The 15,811-nt window shown below is 39.7% G+C and overlaps 1 protein-coding gene across 1 annotated transcript in view; it reads left to right on the forward strand.

The window, feature by feature from the left end:
• The window catches only part of LOC128699781 (KICSTOR complex protein SZT2), an 807,931-nt gene that overhangs the window by 639,500 nt on the left and 152,620 nt on the right, over window positions 1-15,811 (forward strand). Inside the window, 2 exon segments of the mRNA XM_070102247.1 lie at window positions 1,745-1,851; window positions 10,407-10,610. Of these exon segments, the coding sequence (XP_069958348.1) occupies window positions 1,745-1,851; window positions 10,407-10,610 (311 nt within the window).

Raw genomic sequence — 15,811 nt, forward strand, 5'->3', positions numbered from 1 at the left:
CAGAAAATATCTGCCTGGATGATGACTAACATATTTACCCTGAACACTGATAAAACCTATTTCATTCAGTTTGGAAACAAAGCTGCAAATGATCCAATTAACATTACGCTAAATGGATCATCAGTCACAAGACTCAAAGAGGGAAAATTCTTAGGTATCCATCTTGACAGTAGCCTTAAGTTCCAGACACACATACAGCAAATCACCAAGAAAATCTCCAAGACTGTAGGCATACTATCAGAGATAAGGTACTACGTTCCACAATCAGCTCTCCTGGCACTGTACCACTCACTCATATACCCTTATCTTACATATGGAATTTGTGCATGAGGATCAACAACATCCAAACACCTAAAACCCCTAATAACCCAGCAAAAGGAAGCAGTAAGAATGATAACAAATTCCCACTCCCGCCAGCATACTCCACCAATTTTCAAGTCTGAATCTGCTTACCATTAAGAACATCCATACTTATTCACGTACCTACTGCATACACAGAACAATACACACAAATATAAACCCCCCACTCAAACTTTTCCGCACCCACCTAAACAGGACACATGACCACAACACAAGACACAGTTCTCTTTTTGATATACCTTGTGTCCATATCACACTGTGTAAAAACTCTATGCACATAAAGGGCCCCAAAATATGGAATTCATTACCAGAAGATATTAAAGTAACCCAGTCTGAAAATCAATTAAAGACTTCTCAAAAGCCACTTAATCACCCTAGACTAAATGCTAAATACTCAGTATACATTTACTCACCTATGTGCTCCCACATCATAACTGAAACAATCACATTGAACCTTTTATCCATTGTTGACAGGAATATAATTGAATCATTGTTTTTCACAAAAGCATTTTAGAATATAAATATAAATTTTGTATTCATTTATAATTAATATTCTACTGTACAACTATGAAATAATTACTTTCCTACTGTACAACTATGATATACTACCCCTTAGTATTAAGTAGAATGTAAGACAATAATGTTAAGTTGGCTCATAATGCCAAGGCATAATAGAGGCTCTCTTTGCATTGCAACCCACTATTGTATATACACAATCTCAATGTACTGTTTGCAAAGACATTAAATAAATAAATAAATAAACTTTACTGTTAATAGCGAGAATCTTTTGGGTAGCATTTAAAAACTCATTACCATTCAGCAATTTTCTTTCTTTTATGTGCAGTTATTTGTGTAAAGTTCAACAATTATGTGTAATAATTATTGATAGTGACCATAGAACAGCATTTGGATCTTTATTAAGTACCTGTCCTTATTTTCACACCATATCCTATTACACGCTCTTGGATGATGAGTCTAGAAAATAGTCAACAAATTCAAAGATGTTAATTATAAGAGTCAGCTGATTCAAGAATAGTAAGTATAGTGTAATATAGTCATCAGACTGAATGATGTTAAATATAATAGTCACATTTAAAAATAGTAAATTTATTGTAATAGTCAGCAGACTGAAGGATGTCATTGATCAACATAAGTTACATAACACTGGCAGAAGTGATGTGTGTGTGATGTATTGTGATGTTATGTTGTGTTTATTGTGGTGTAGTGTAGTGTAGTGGTGAGTGGTATTGTGCGGTGGTATGGAGTGGTGTTTGATGTAGTGTGGTGGTGATGTGATGTGTGATTTTGCTTGTGCTTGTACCTGTTAACAATAATAGGACAGTGGTGGTGAATCAGAGAAATATATCTTAAATATATTTTCCAGTTGTCCACGACCATCTCAGCAGGCACACCAGGAAGTATTTTTGAAACAGGATTTTGAAGCTCTCACACACACACAAGAGTACCAACCCAGTCCAACAAAAAGTCCAGGTTAGTTACTTTATAAACTTCACAGAAGTTACTTCATGCCATGTGAGGAAATCTGTTAAAATTGTGCACATGCATGTACAGTGGACCCACAACTAACGGCGGCATTGAGTGACGGCAAATTCGCCTAATGGCACTCTTTGGCATAAAAAAAATGGCTCTACCAATGTCGAAAAACTCATCTAACGATGTTTGTCCCGAACTTGTCCATGGGGCCGGAGTGCGGCCTGAGCGGGCCCAGCCACTCCAAGACTCCATGTACAGCCAGTGTTTACAAGCCGTTTCAGTCAATTCCAAGTGTACCTGCGATATATTTTGTATTATTCCAGTGTCTTTAGTGCTTGTAAGTGCTAAATAAGCCACCATGGGCCCAAAGAAAGTTTCTAGTGCCACCCCTGTGATAAAGAAGGAAAGAAACAATAAAATTCAAGAAAAAACTTGTAGCAAAGTACCAAAGTGGAGGAGGAAGAGAGAGGGGAGAATGTGCCTTCTGCAGTGATTCAGTGATTCTACGATATGTACAATACTAAAGCAGCAAGTATCGATAAAGCATATAGTGCCAGCCAGCTATAAAGTGTAGAATTAACAGTGTAGCAAGTAAGTTCAATGAGTAAGCGATAGAAAAAAACAACACTAAAGTAACTCTCCAATGTTGTTGGATGTGTGTACATCCGCTAAACATACGCTGGTGTGCTATCTTCCACTACCCTAAACTTCTGTCAGTATCTCCATCAAACTAACTAATTAAACTAACATCTCTAAGGTAAGTGTAAATATAAAAGTGTAAGCATAAAAGTAAATATATTAAGTGTAAATATAAAAGGACCCTAATGGAAATATGTAAGTCACTCTGACTTTTTTGGGTTATCCTAGGTACTTTACACATGCTGCTGTGTATGATAATCTATGTAACTGTATTTGTGTATACCGGAATAAACTTACTTATTTATAAATTAAAATGTAAATATTTCTCTTTTATAAATTACATACATTGTTTAAGTGTGATGGTGGTGCCGGCAAAATCCTCCACCACCAAAAACATGGCTTCTCTCAGTGGCGGCCCTTAACCCTTTCAGGGTTTCTGACGTACAAGTATGGCTTACGCACCAGGGTTTTTGATGTACAGTGGACCCCCGCATAGCGAACTTAATCCGTGCAAGAGGGCTGGCTGTTATGCGAAATGTTCGCTATGCGAATGAATTTTCCCCATAAGAAATAATGGAAATAAAATTAATCCGTGCAAGACACCCAAAAGTATGAAAAAAAAATTTTTTTACCACAAAAAAATGTTAATTTTAGTACACACAAACTGAAAAAGGCATGCACAATTACATGACACTTACTTTTATTGAAGATCTGGTGATGATTGATGGGATGGGAGGAGGGGAGAGAGAGTGTTAGTGTTTAGAAGGGGAATCCCCTTCCATTAGGACTTGAGGTAGCAAGTCCTTTTCTGGGGTTACTTCCCTTCTTCTTTTAATGCCACTAGGACCAGCTTCAGAGTCACTGGACTTCTTTCGGACAACATATCTGTCCATAGTGGCCTGTACCTCTCGTTCCTTTATGATTTGTCTAAAGTGGTTCACAACAGTGTCATTGTAACAGTCACCAGCACGGCTTGCAATAGCTGTGTGAGGGTGATTTTCATCAAAAAAGGTTTGCACTTCAAGCCATTTTGCACACATTTCCTTAATCTTTGAAGTAGGCAATTCCTTCAATTTCTCTCTCCCCTCCTTTGAACCAGTTTCCCCAGGTCTGGCCTCTTGCTCTTGAAGTTGATCTATCAGCTCATCAGTGGTTAGTTCTTCATTGTCCTCCTCCACCAACTCTTCCACATCCTCCCCACTAACCTCCAACCCCAAGGACTTCCCCAATTCCACAATTGATTCCTCAACTGGTATACTACTCCTCTCAGGGTTAGCCTCAAACCCTTCAAAATCCCTTTTGTCTACACATTCTGGCCACAGTTTCTTCCAAGCAGAGTTCAAGGTTCTCTTAGTCACTCCCTCCCAAGCCTTACCTATAAGGTTTACACAATTGAGGATATTAAAGTGATCCTTCCAAAACTCTTTTAGAGTCAATCGAGTGTCTGTGGTCACTTCAAAGCACTTTTGAAACAGAGCTTTTGTGTACAGTTTCTTGAAGTTGGAAATGACCTGCTGGTCCATGGGCTGCAGGAGAGGAGTGGTATTAGGAGGCAAAAACTTCACCTTAATGAAGCTCATGTCCCCATAAAGTCTCTCTGCCACGTCTGTAGGATGACCAGGGGCATTGTCTAACACCAGGAGGCACTTAAGGTCTAATTTCTTTTCAGTTAGGTAATCTTTCACATTGGGGGCAAATGCATGGTGTAACCAGTTATAGAAAAATTCCCTAGTGACCCATGCCTTACTGTTTGCCCTCCACAGCACACACAAATTATCCTTGAGGACATTCTTTTGCCTGAACGCTCTGGGAGTTTCAGAGTGATACACTAATAAAGGCTTAACTTTGCAATCACCAGTAGCATTGGCACACATGAGAAGAGTAAGCCTGTCTTTCATAGGCTTATGTCCTGGGAGTGCCTTTTCCTCCTGAGTAATGTAGGTCCTGCTTGGCATTTTCTTCCAGAACAGGCCTGTTTCATCACAATTAAACACTTGTTCAGGTTCCAGTCCTTCAGTTTCTATGTACTCCTTGAATTCATGCACATATTTTTCAGCCGCTTTGTGGTCCGAACTGCCAGCCTCACCATGCCGTATCACACTATGGATGCCACTACGCTTCTTAAATCTCTCAAACCAACCTTTGCTGGCCTTAAATTCACTCACATCATCACTAGTTGCAGGCATTTTTTTAATTAAATCGTCATGCAACTTCCTAGCCTTTTCACATATGATCGCTTGAGAGACGCTATCTCCTGCTAGCTGTTTTTCATTTATCCACACCAATAAGAGTCTCTCAACATCTTCCATCACTTGCGATCTTTGTTTCGAAAACACAGTTAAACCTTTGGCAACAACAGCTTCCTTGATTGCCGTTTTCTTGCCCACAATAGAAGAGATGGTTGATTTTGGTTTCTTGTACAACCTGACCAGGTCGGTGATACGTACTCCACTTTCATACTTATCAATGATCTCTTTCTTCATTTCAATGGGTATTCTTACCCTTTGAGGTGTACGGTTGGCACTAGAAGCTTTCTTGGGGCCCATGGTCACTTATTTTCCAGAAACAGCACCGAAAACACTGTAATAATACGAAATATTCCGAGTGTATGCTTGAATGTTACCGCGGAGGCTGGCTGGTAAACAATGGCACGGGCGGCACATGTGAGGCTGGCTGAGGGCGCACATTGGACGCGTCTCGGACGAAGGCCGCTGAGCGGGTTTTTGTCCACTATGCGGGGCAAAATTTTAGCGAACAAAGCGTTCGCTATGCGGATTGTCCGCTATGCAAGGCGTCCGCTATGCGGGGGTCCACTGTACTAGTATGCCTAAAGTCTAGCGCCCTCAAATTTAGTGAGAGAATGCTGGTAGGCCTACATATGAAAGAATTTGTCTATGTGGTCAGTGTGCGCAGTATAAAAAAAAATCCTGCAGCACACAGTGTGTAATGAGAAAAAAAAACTTTGACAGTGTTTTTGGTTTAAAACAGCGACTTTGCACTGTATTTTCGTATGGTATTTATGATGGTATTCTAGTTTTCCTGGTCTCATTTTATAGAATGGAAGACATATTACAGAAATTGAGATGATTTCAATTGGTTTTACAATGAAAAGTACCTTGAAATTGAGCTCAAAGTAGCAGAAATCTTCGATTTTTGCCAAAGTTCAAATTTAAACAAATCATGCTACGCATCCAGTACAATTGAGCTGGTGAGTCTAATATTCTTTCACAAGTACGCTGATATTATTTATAACATTTCTGCACTAATGCAGTAGTCTGCATAACAGTAAATCTATTTTTTGTGAGAATAAAAATTTGAAGTGGAGAGCAAAAGAATGTAAGAGGGACATGGGGACGTGACTAATGAACAGAGGAAATGTTATTTTAGTACCAGGAATGTCTTTCTTGTTTATTCTGGAACCTATTTGGAAATTGGCATGTTTTAAAATTTGTGAAATTGGCAAAATTGCTAAATTCTGACCACTGTATTGGATAGTTGAAATCGGTAAATGGGTGGTTTCTTGTACTCATTCGATAGAAAAAATGGAGTTCTAGTGAAATAGTTATGATTTTTGTCGACTAGTACACTGGAATTGGCCGAAAATAGGGCTCAAAGTGGGCAAAATCGCCACTGCATAAACATCATCGAGACTGTTAACTTTGCGAGATCATAATTCCATGAGTTTTCCATCAAATTTCATACTTTTGGTGTCATTATGATCGGGAAAAGATTCTCTATCTTTTCATAAGAATTTTTTTTTTTTTTTAAATTTGGGTGACCCTGAGAACAAGTCTGGGAGAGGGCCTGGCGACCCTGAAAGGGTTAAACCCAACAATAACACTTACACCATTTACTCCTCTCATACATTATGGCAAATTTTATTCATTCTAGAGTAGTATATATCATGTTTCTATGTTATTACTATTGTTTTTAATGTCACATTAGATGAATTGTGATAGATAAATAAGCCATAGAGATGATATTAGCATCATATTGAAGCATAATAAACTTGTCTTCCTCTTGCCTCCTATGTGTCTGTCATACACCACCAAGTCGAGTCAGTAAAGGTAAGTCAATAAAGGTAAGTGTGATGTTAAATGTTCATTTATCCATTTTATTAGTGCTTTATATTTATTTGTCATTTTTTCTGTATGTATTTTTTTTTTTTTTTCAACAAGTCGGCCGTCTCCCACCGAGGCAGGGTGACCCAAAAAAAAAGAAAGAAAATCCCCAAAAAGAAAATACTTTCATCATCATTCAACACTTTCACCACACTCACACATTATCACTGCTTTTGCAGAGGTGCTCAGAATACAACAGTTTAGAAGCATATACGTATAAAGATACACAACATATCCCTCCAAACTGCCAATATCCCAAACCCCTCCTTTAAAGTGCAGGCATTGTACTTCCCATTTCCAGGACTCAAGTCCGACTATATGAAAATAACCAGTTTCCCTGAATCCCTTCACTAAATATTACCCTGCTCACACTCCAACAGATCGTCAGGTCCCAAGTATCATTCGTCTCCATTCACTCCTATCTAACACGCCCACGCACGCCCGCTGGAAGTCCAAGCCCCTCGCCCACAAAACCTTTACCCCCTCTTTCCAACCCTTTCGAGGACGACCCCTACCCCTCTTTCCTTCCCCTATAGATTTATATGCTTTCCATGTCATTCTACTTTGATCCATTCTCTCTAAATGACCAAACCACCTCAACAACCCCTCTTCTGCCCTCTGACTAATGCTTTTATTAACTCCACACCTTCTCCTAATTTCCACACTCCGAATTTTCTACGTAATATTTACACCACACATTGCCCTTAAACAGGACATCTCCACTGCCTCCAACCGTCTCCTCGCTGCTGCATTTACCACCCAAGCTTCACATCCATATAAGAGTGTTGGTACTACTATACTTTCATACATTCCCTTCTTTGCCTCCATAGATAACGTTTTTTGACTCCACATATACCTCAACGCACCACTCACCTTTTTTCCCTCATCAATTCTATGATTAACCTCATCCTTCATAAATCCATCCGCCGACACATCAACTCCCAAGTATCTGAAAACATTCACTTCTTCCATACTCCTCCTCCCCAATTTGATATCCAATTTTTCTTTATCTAAATCATTTGATACCCTCATCACCTTACTCTTTTTTATGTTCACTTTCAACTTTCTACCTTTACACACATTCTCAAACTCATCCACTAACCTTTGCAATTTTTCTTTAGAATCTCCCATAAGCACAGTATCATCTGCAAAAAGTAACTGTGTCAATTCCCATTTTGAATTTGATTCCCCATAATTTAATCCCACCCCTCTCCCGAACACCCTAGCATTTACTTCTTTTACAACCCCATCTATAAATATATTAAACAACCATGGTGACATTACACATCCCTGTCTAAGACCTACTTTTACTGGGAAGTAGTCTCCCTCTCTTCTACACACCCTAACCTGGGCCTCACTATCCTCATAAAAGCTCTTTACAGCATTTAGTAACTTACCACCTATTCCATAAACTTGCAACATCTGCCACATTGCTCCCCTATCCACTCTATCATATGCCTTTTCTAAATCCATAAATGCAATAAAAACTTCCCTACCTTTATCTAAATACTGTTCACATATATGCTTCAATGTAAACACTTGATCTACACATCCCCTACCCACTCTGAAGCCTCCTTGCTCATCCGCAATTCTACATTCTGTCTTACCTCTAATTCTTTCAATTATAACTCTACCGTATACTTTTCCTGGTATACTCAGTAAACTTATTCCTCTATAATTTTTACAATCTCTTTTGTCCCCTTTCCCTTTATATAAAGGGACTATACATGCTCTCTGCCAATCCCTAGGTACCTTCCCCTCTTTCATACATTTATTAAACAAAAGTACCAACCACTCCAACACTATATCCCCCCCTGCTTTTAACATTTCTGTCATGATCCCATCAGTTCCAGCTGCTTTACCCCCTTTCATTCTACGTAATGCCTCACGTACCTCCACCACACTTACATTACGCTCTTCTTCACTCCTAAAAGATGGTATACCTCCCTGGCCAGTGCATGAAATTACCGCCTCCCTTTCTTCCTCAACATTTAAAAGTTCCTCAAAATATTCTCGCCATCTACCTAATACCTCCCTCTCCCCATCTACTAACTCCCCTACTCTGTTTTTAATGGACAAATCCAGACTTTGGGGTGTCAGGAACAGATTAATTCTATTTCCATTATTTCTTATGGGGAAAATTAATTCGACGAACGGCAAGCTCTCTGGAACGGATTAATGCCATTGGTTGAGGGTCCACTGTATATTGTTATGCAAAAGGCAAGAGTGATACATTCTGCCAAACATATCAGTCAGGTAAATTTACTTTTCAGCAGCTAGCAACTGTTTTTTTTTGTACCCAATGTGTGTACAACAATAATTTTATTCATTAACATAGACTTGATATTTTTGATGGCATATTGTATTATACTCTCCATGGAGAGGTGAAAAAGAATCCTTCCTCCATAAGTCATGCGCATCATAAGAGGCGACAAAAATGCTGGAAGCAAGGGGATAGTAACACCTTCTCCTGCACACATTACTAAAGTTAGAATGAGAAACTTTCATTTTTCTTTATAGGTCATCCTACCTTAGTGGGATATGGCTGGTTTGATGAAAAAAGCAACAACTTTTGTTTCTCTTGTTATGCCAACCAGTCTCAATGGGAGACAGCTGGTTCATATACTTCCATTGAAATATGTGGCTGGGTTTATATCCTCTCATCTCTTTGACATAAAGATCCTGTTATTTAGTTTCCAAATTTATGATTTGTTAAATTATTCAGTTAATCTGATTTTTATTTATTACATTATAAATTTTATATTTTGATATGTTATCGGAGTTTGGGCTAGATAACATTTATGTAGGAATTGAGAAGAACCAGCTAGCTGGACTTGAGTGTTCAGTGATAGATGGTGCAGTGTTCAGTGATAGATGGTGCAGTGTTCAGTGATAATGCAGTGTTCAGTGTTAGATGGTGCAGTGTTCAGTGATAGATGGAGCAGTGTTCAGTGATAATGGTGCAGTGTTCAGTGATAGATGGTGTAGTGTTCAGTGATATATGGTGTAGTGTTCAGTGATATATGGTGTAGTGTTCAGTGATATATGGTGCAGTGTTCAGTGATATATGGTGTAGTGTTCAGTGATATATGGTGTAGTGTTCAGTGATATATGGTGCAGTGTTCAGTGATATATGGTGTAGTGTTCAGTGATATATGGTGTAGTGTTCAGTGATATATGGTGTAGTGTTCAGTGATATATGGTACAGTGTTCAGTGATATATGGTGCAGTGTTCAGTGATAGATGGAGCAGTGTTCAGTGATATATGGTGCAGTCTTCAGTGATATATGGTACAGTGTTCAGTGATATATGGTGTAGTGTTCAGTGATATATGGTGCAGTGTTCAGTGATAGATGGAGCAGTGTTCAGTGATAGATGGAGCAGTGTTCAGTGATATATGGTGCAGTCTTCAGTGATATATGGTGCAGTCTTCAGTGATATATAGTGTAGTGTTCAGTGATAGATGGTAGATGGTGCACTGTTCAGTGATAGATGGTGCAGTCTTCAGAGATAGATGGTGCAGTGTTCAGTGATAGAGCAGTGTTCATTGATAGATGGTGCAGTGTTCAGTGATATATGGTGCAGTGTTCAGTGATAGATGGTGCAGTGTTCAGTGATAGATGGAGCAGTGTTCACTGATAGATGTATTTTGTGAAAGTTTTCAGTATAATTTGTTTTGGTGCCAAAAACATGCACTTCATACTCTTTACATTTTAACATAGTGCAAAAATTTAAATCTCTGTATGTTTTCTTTAAATCTTGTGAATACATTTCTGCCTTTTTTTAATGCAGGACCAATGGCAATGCTTCAGTTTAAAGTGTGGGAGAGCGGACGCGTCGACCTGGATGAAGTACGTCGCTATCTGTTGGACTCCACCCGTCACGCTCTCTGGGATGTCAACACAGAATATCGTCTGTTAACAGCTCCTGTTACTGTGTCTCAGGGAGGACAACAACACACAACTCCTGCATCTGAGCCAAGCACTCCTAAAAAAGGTTAAGTGACACACTTTTTTTTTTTCATAAATTTTCCTTTAGTATTAATATACAGCACTGTACTTGAATTACATCAAGTAGGGTCTTTGTCTTGAATAATGAGATGCTTTCCCTGATGTTTTGTCTTTCCTGTCTGATTTGCAGTATTACTAATTTATTGTTTGTGCTTCTAGACTGTTGTATTCTGAGCACCTCTGCAAAAACAGTGATAATGTGCGAGTGTGGTGAAAGTGTTGAATGATGATGAAAGTATTTTCTTTTTGGGGATTTTCTTTCTTTTTTGGGTCACCCTGCCTCGGTGGGAGACGGCCGACTTGTTAAAAAAAAAAAAAAAAAAAAAAAAAATAGCTAGAGTTGAATCCTGGAGGTGGGAAAAACAATACCTACACTCTGAAGGAGGTCATTTAAATTAAGTTTTCATGCTTCTGACAAGAGAGCTACTGAATAAGTGATTGTGAATGTGTTTTTTTTTTTTTGTGTGTGTGTATGTGTGTTAAAAAAATCTATAGTAGAGCACAAGACCAGTACATGAGGTCCCTAACTTACAAAGGAGCTACAGTCCTGTTTTTTTTTATTTATTTACCAATTTATTTGTATGCAAAACAATAGTACAGTATAAAGGAGGGTTATGTGTCCCACATTGGTACTACAACTTGGTAGTCATATAATTTTTATTGGTTCATAAGTGCCTTGTTTGTACATGCTGATGTGTGCAGCTTGAGATGTGTGTCGACTAGTTACATGCTGATGTGTGTAACCTGAGATGTGCATTGACTAGAAGCTTCCTGAATACTTGTTATTTAATGCATTAGAAATTCTTGCTGTAGATAGAACATAATTTTTTTGGAAAACTCCTTTTGGATGCTGACTGGAGTATAACCTTACGGTGTGTATATGTTGAACCCTGATGACTCTGGCAAAAAATTAATTCATTTTCATATATCATGTGTATAGATCTACTGTAAATTTTGAGGAACTTTAACCCTTAAATTGTCCAAATGTAGAGCTACGTCCACGTGCGTAGCGCTCCGATCATAGATCTGCGTTTTATTTTACATGCTTTCAACTTTGGCATGATAAGCCTGAGTTGCCTAGACATGAGAGAATGAGTCTGTGCACTCAGTCTGTGCAGTATGACAAAATTTGGGGATGCCAGGAAAAATGCACTCTTCATTTTTTTTTTTTTTTATTATCTCACTGGCCGATTCCCACCAAGGCAGGGTGGCCCGAAAAAGAAAAACTTTCACCATCATTCACTCCATCACTGTCTTGCCAGAAGGGTGCTTTACACTACAGTTTTTAAACTGCAACATTAACACCCCTCCTTCAGAGTGCAGGCACTCTACTTCCCATCTCCAGGACTCAAGTCCGGCCTGCCGGTTTCCCTGAACCCCTTCATAAATGTTACTTTGCTCACACTCCAACAGCACGTCAAGTATTAAAAACCATTTGTCTCCATTCACTCCTATCAAACACGCTCACGCATGCCTGCTGGAAGTCCAAGCCCCTCGCACACAAAACCTCTTTTACCCCCTTCCTCCAACCTTTCCTAGGCCGACCCCTACCCCGCCTTCCTTCCACTACAGACTGATACACTCTTGAAGTCACTGTTTTGCTCCATTCTCTCTACATGTCCAAACCATCTCAACAACCCTTCCTCAACCCTCTGGACAACAGTTTTGGTAATCCCGCACCTCCTCCTAACTTCCAAACTACGAATTCTCTGCATTATATTCACACCACACATTGCCCTCAGACATGACATCTCCACTGCCTCCAGCCTTCTCCTCGCTGCAACATTCATCACCCATGCTTCACAACCATATAAGAGTGTTGGTAAAACTATACTCTCATACATTCCCCTCTTTGCCTCCAAGGACAAAGTTCTTTGTCTCCACAGACTCCTAAGTGCACCACTCACCCTTTTTCCCTCATCAATTCTATGATTCACCTCATCTTTCATAGACCCATCCGCTGACACGTCCACTCCCAAATATCTGAATACATTCACCTCCTCCATACTCTCTCCCTCCAATCTGATATCCAGTCTTTCATCACCTAATCTTTTTGTTATCCTCATTACCTTACTCTTTCCTGTATTCACTTTTAATTTTCTTCTTTTGCACACCCTACCAAATTCATCCACCAATCTCTGCAACTTCTCTTCAGAATCTCCCAAGAGCACAGTGTCATCAGCAAAGAGCAACTGTGACAACTCCCACTTTATGTGTGATTCTTTATCTTTTAACTCCACGCCTCTTGCCAAGACCCTCGCATTTACTTCTCTTACAACCCCATCTATAAATATATTAAACAACCACGGTGACATCACACATCCTTGTCTAAGGCCTACTTTTACTGGGAAATAATTTCCCTCTTTCCTACATACTCTAACTTGAGCCTCACTATCCTCATAAAAACTCTTCACTGCTTTCAGTAACCTACCTCCTACACCATACACCTGCAACATCTGCCACATTGCCCCCCTGTCCTCCCTGTCATACGCCTTTTCCAAATCCAAAAAAACACAAACAATTGGGTTTTTTTCCCAAAATATTCAGACCGGTATGCACGTGAACATTGATCTACGTTTGGACAGTTTAAGGGTTAAAATGGGTAAAATAATTATGATGTGAATTGAAATGTATTCTAGCTGAAACCTGGAAAAGTCATGAAGAATTAAAAATAACACTGAAAAAACCCATGGTACAGGTCGGGGCTCGAACTCACTGCAAGTGAGTGGTGAAATTCCAGGCCAGTGCTCAAGCCACTGGCCTGGAGTTTTATGACTCACTTGCCATGAGTTCAAGCCCCACCTGTTCCATAGTTTGTTTACAAACGTGTTATTATGGTTCTGAGTCATAGCACTGAAAACTTAAAAATATTTCAAACAAAATAAATAGAGAAATAACCCAATGCCAGAACATTGCAAATTCCACAGAACTATTGAACATTGTGCAAAACCTACTTCTTATTCACTCAGTGGGAGGGTTCAAATTGTTTTGCAGCAATAAGTCTATCAAAGCGAGGAGCAGTGCTTGACAGGCAGCACCTCATGTCAGCATTGCTCACAAGCCTATTGCGTGCCTTTGTTTTCAGTTTTACCATTGCTGAGAATCCAACCTCGTAGCGATAGGTTGACTGAGACTGGATCAGCGTGGTCAGTGCACACATTGAAAGAATGGGACAGTTGTCCTGAACTTTTGCTCAAAATGTTGGGAGCTCTTGTTCAGTAAAATCAACATTCAGCTGAGAATCCTCACGAATTTGAAGAAATTCTACCTGAGCAGCAACATCAGTATCACTGATAACATTGTCCTTGACTGAAAAGGGTCTGGAGAGCCATACATCAGTGCAGAGGTCGTCCAGTCCTGGAAAGTAACTTTCGATGGCATCGTTCACTGCCAAAAGATGAGCTGGGATCTTCTCATGGAAACTGCATTCAAGCATCTGGCATAGAATCCAGGAGAGTCGTCATCTGAATGAAGAAAGTTGTGTCACCGTCCTCAACTCTTTTCTGGTAAAATTGAATCTTACACTTGAATGCTGCCTCTATATCATCAGCCGTGTGCAGCATTGTAAGGTTTCCTTGGAGTGAAATATTCAGGGAATTCACTTCAGAGGAGAAATCTGCCAAGTAGGCAGCCTTTGTTACAGAACAGTCATCCTGCATCTTTTCACGAAGATGATTCTCCTTCACCATACAACCTCGTATTTCCTCTCGAAGTTGTAGCACGCTATTTAGAATCTTGCCACATGAGAGCCAACGTACCTCTGTGTGAAATAGGAGAACAGAGAAACCAGCACCTATTTTTTCACAAAGCATTTTAAAAATCCTTGAAGTTGTTACACTCCCTTGGATATGATTCACAATATTTACAACACCTGTGAGCACTTCTTGAAGTCCAGGTGGGAGAGTCTTCATCGCCAAAGCATATCGATGAAGGCTTTGAAGCCAGATTTGCAACCGGTCATAGAAGGAGCCCCATCTGTACACATTCCGGCAAGTGCTTCCCAGCCTAGTTTGTGTTTAAGGAGAAAATCTTCAAGGATTTTGAAAATATCTTCTCCACAAGTGGTTGTGGCCAATGGTTCAGAAAACAAGTACTCCTCCTTCATAACTTCCCTGTCAAGGTAACAAACATAAATAAGAAGTTGGGAACACAAAGCAACATCTGTTAATTCATCCAGTTGCAGTGAATGTGCTGGGCTACTCACAGCAGCCACTACCTCATGTCTGAGATCCGACTTTCGACTGTATCATTCGAGAGGGAAATTGCCCTCAACTTGTTTGCCTGCTGTTCTCCAAGAACCACCTTCGTTGCTTCCAGAATGCAAGGCTTAAGCCTTGCAGGTCTTCGCCAGTGGTATGAGGCTTCTTGGTCTGCATGATTTTTAGAGCAATTCTGTATGAAGCCTCCAATGCTGCTTCATTCTGACAAGCGAAGTGACCAGTGGAATCGATACGACTGGCCTTCAGAGAAGCTTCTTTTCACTTGAAAAGTCCAAGCTTTTGTCCACCAGATGTCCATGGCAAGACTCAAAATGGACCTTCAGTTTGCTTGGCTTCATACTCTCATGACTCAAAACTTTGTTACAAATGACACATGGCGGCTTGACCACAGAGTTCTTAATGATGCTTGTGAAACCCATCTTGAGAAAGGCTTCATTTTACATATGCTTCTTGGCAGACATAGTGCAAACAGGAAACTGCCAAGGGAGTCACAGAGCAAGAGAGAGATACAGACATCCCCCACCATAGCTATGAACTGACTGAGTGACTGGTTGTGGTTGATGTGTATACTGTAGCAGACCACCGCACGTGTGATCAGTGTTCCCACTCAACAAACTGGTAAAAGCCCAACTGGCTAATTCAAATATATGAAAAAAAATTCCGAAAAAAAAAAATTTTTTTCTTATGAAATGATAGAGAATCTTTTCCAATTGTAATGACACCAAAAGAACAAAATTTGATGGAAAACTGACGGAATTATGCTCTCGTGAAGTTAGCGACCTTGGCGATATTTATGAATCGGCGATTTTGGCCACTTTGAGCCCTATTTTTGGCTAATTCCATTGTTCCAGTCAACCAAACTCATAGCTATTTCTGTAGAACTCCATTTTTTCTATCGATTGAGTACAAGAAACTGCCTGTTTACTGATTTCAACTACCCAATAGCGTGGTTAGAAATTTGCAATTT

Source organism: Cherax quadricarinatus, chromosome 81, assembly GCF_038502225.1.
Source record: "Cherax quadricarinatus isolate ZL_2023a chromosome 81, ASM3850222v1, whole genome shotgun sequence".
NCBI classification, from domain to species: Eukaryota; Metazoa; Arthropoda; class Malacostraca; order Decapoda; family Parastacidae; genus Cherax; species Cherax quadricarinatus.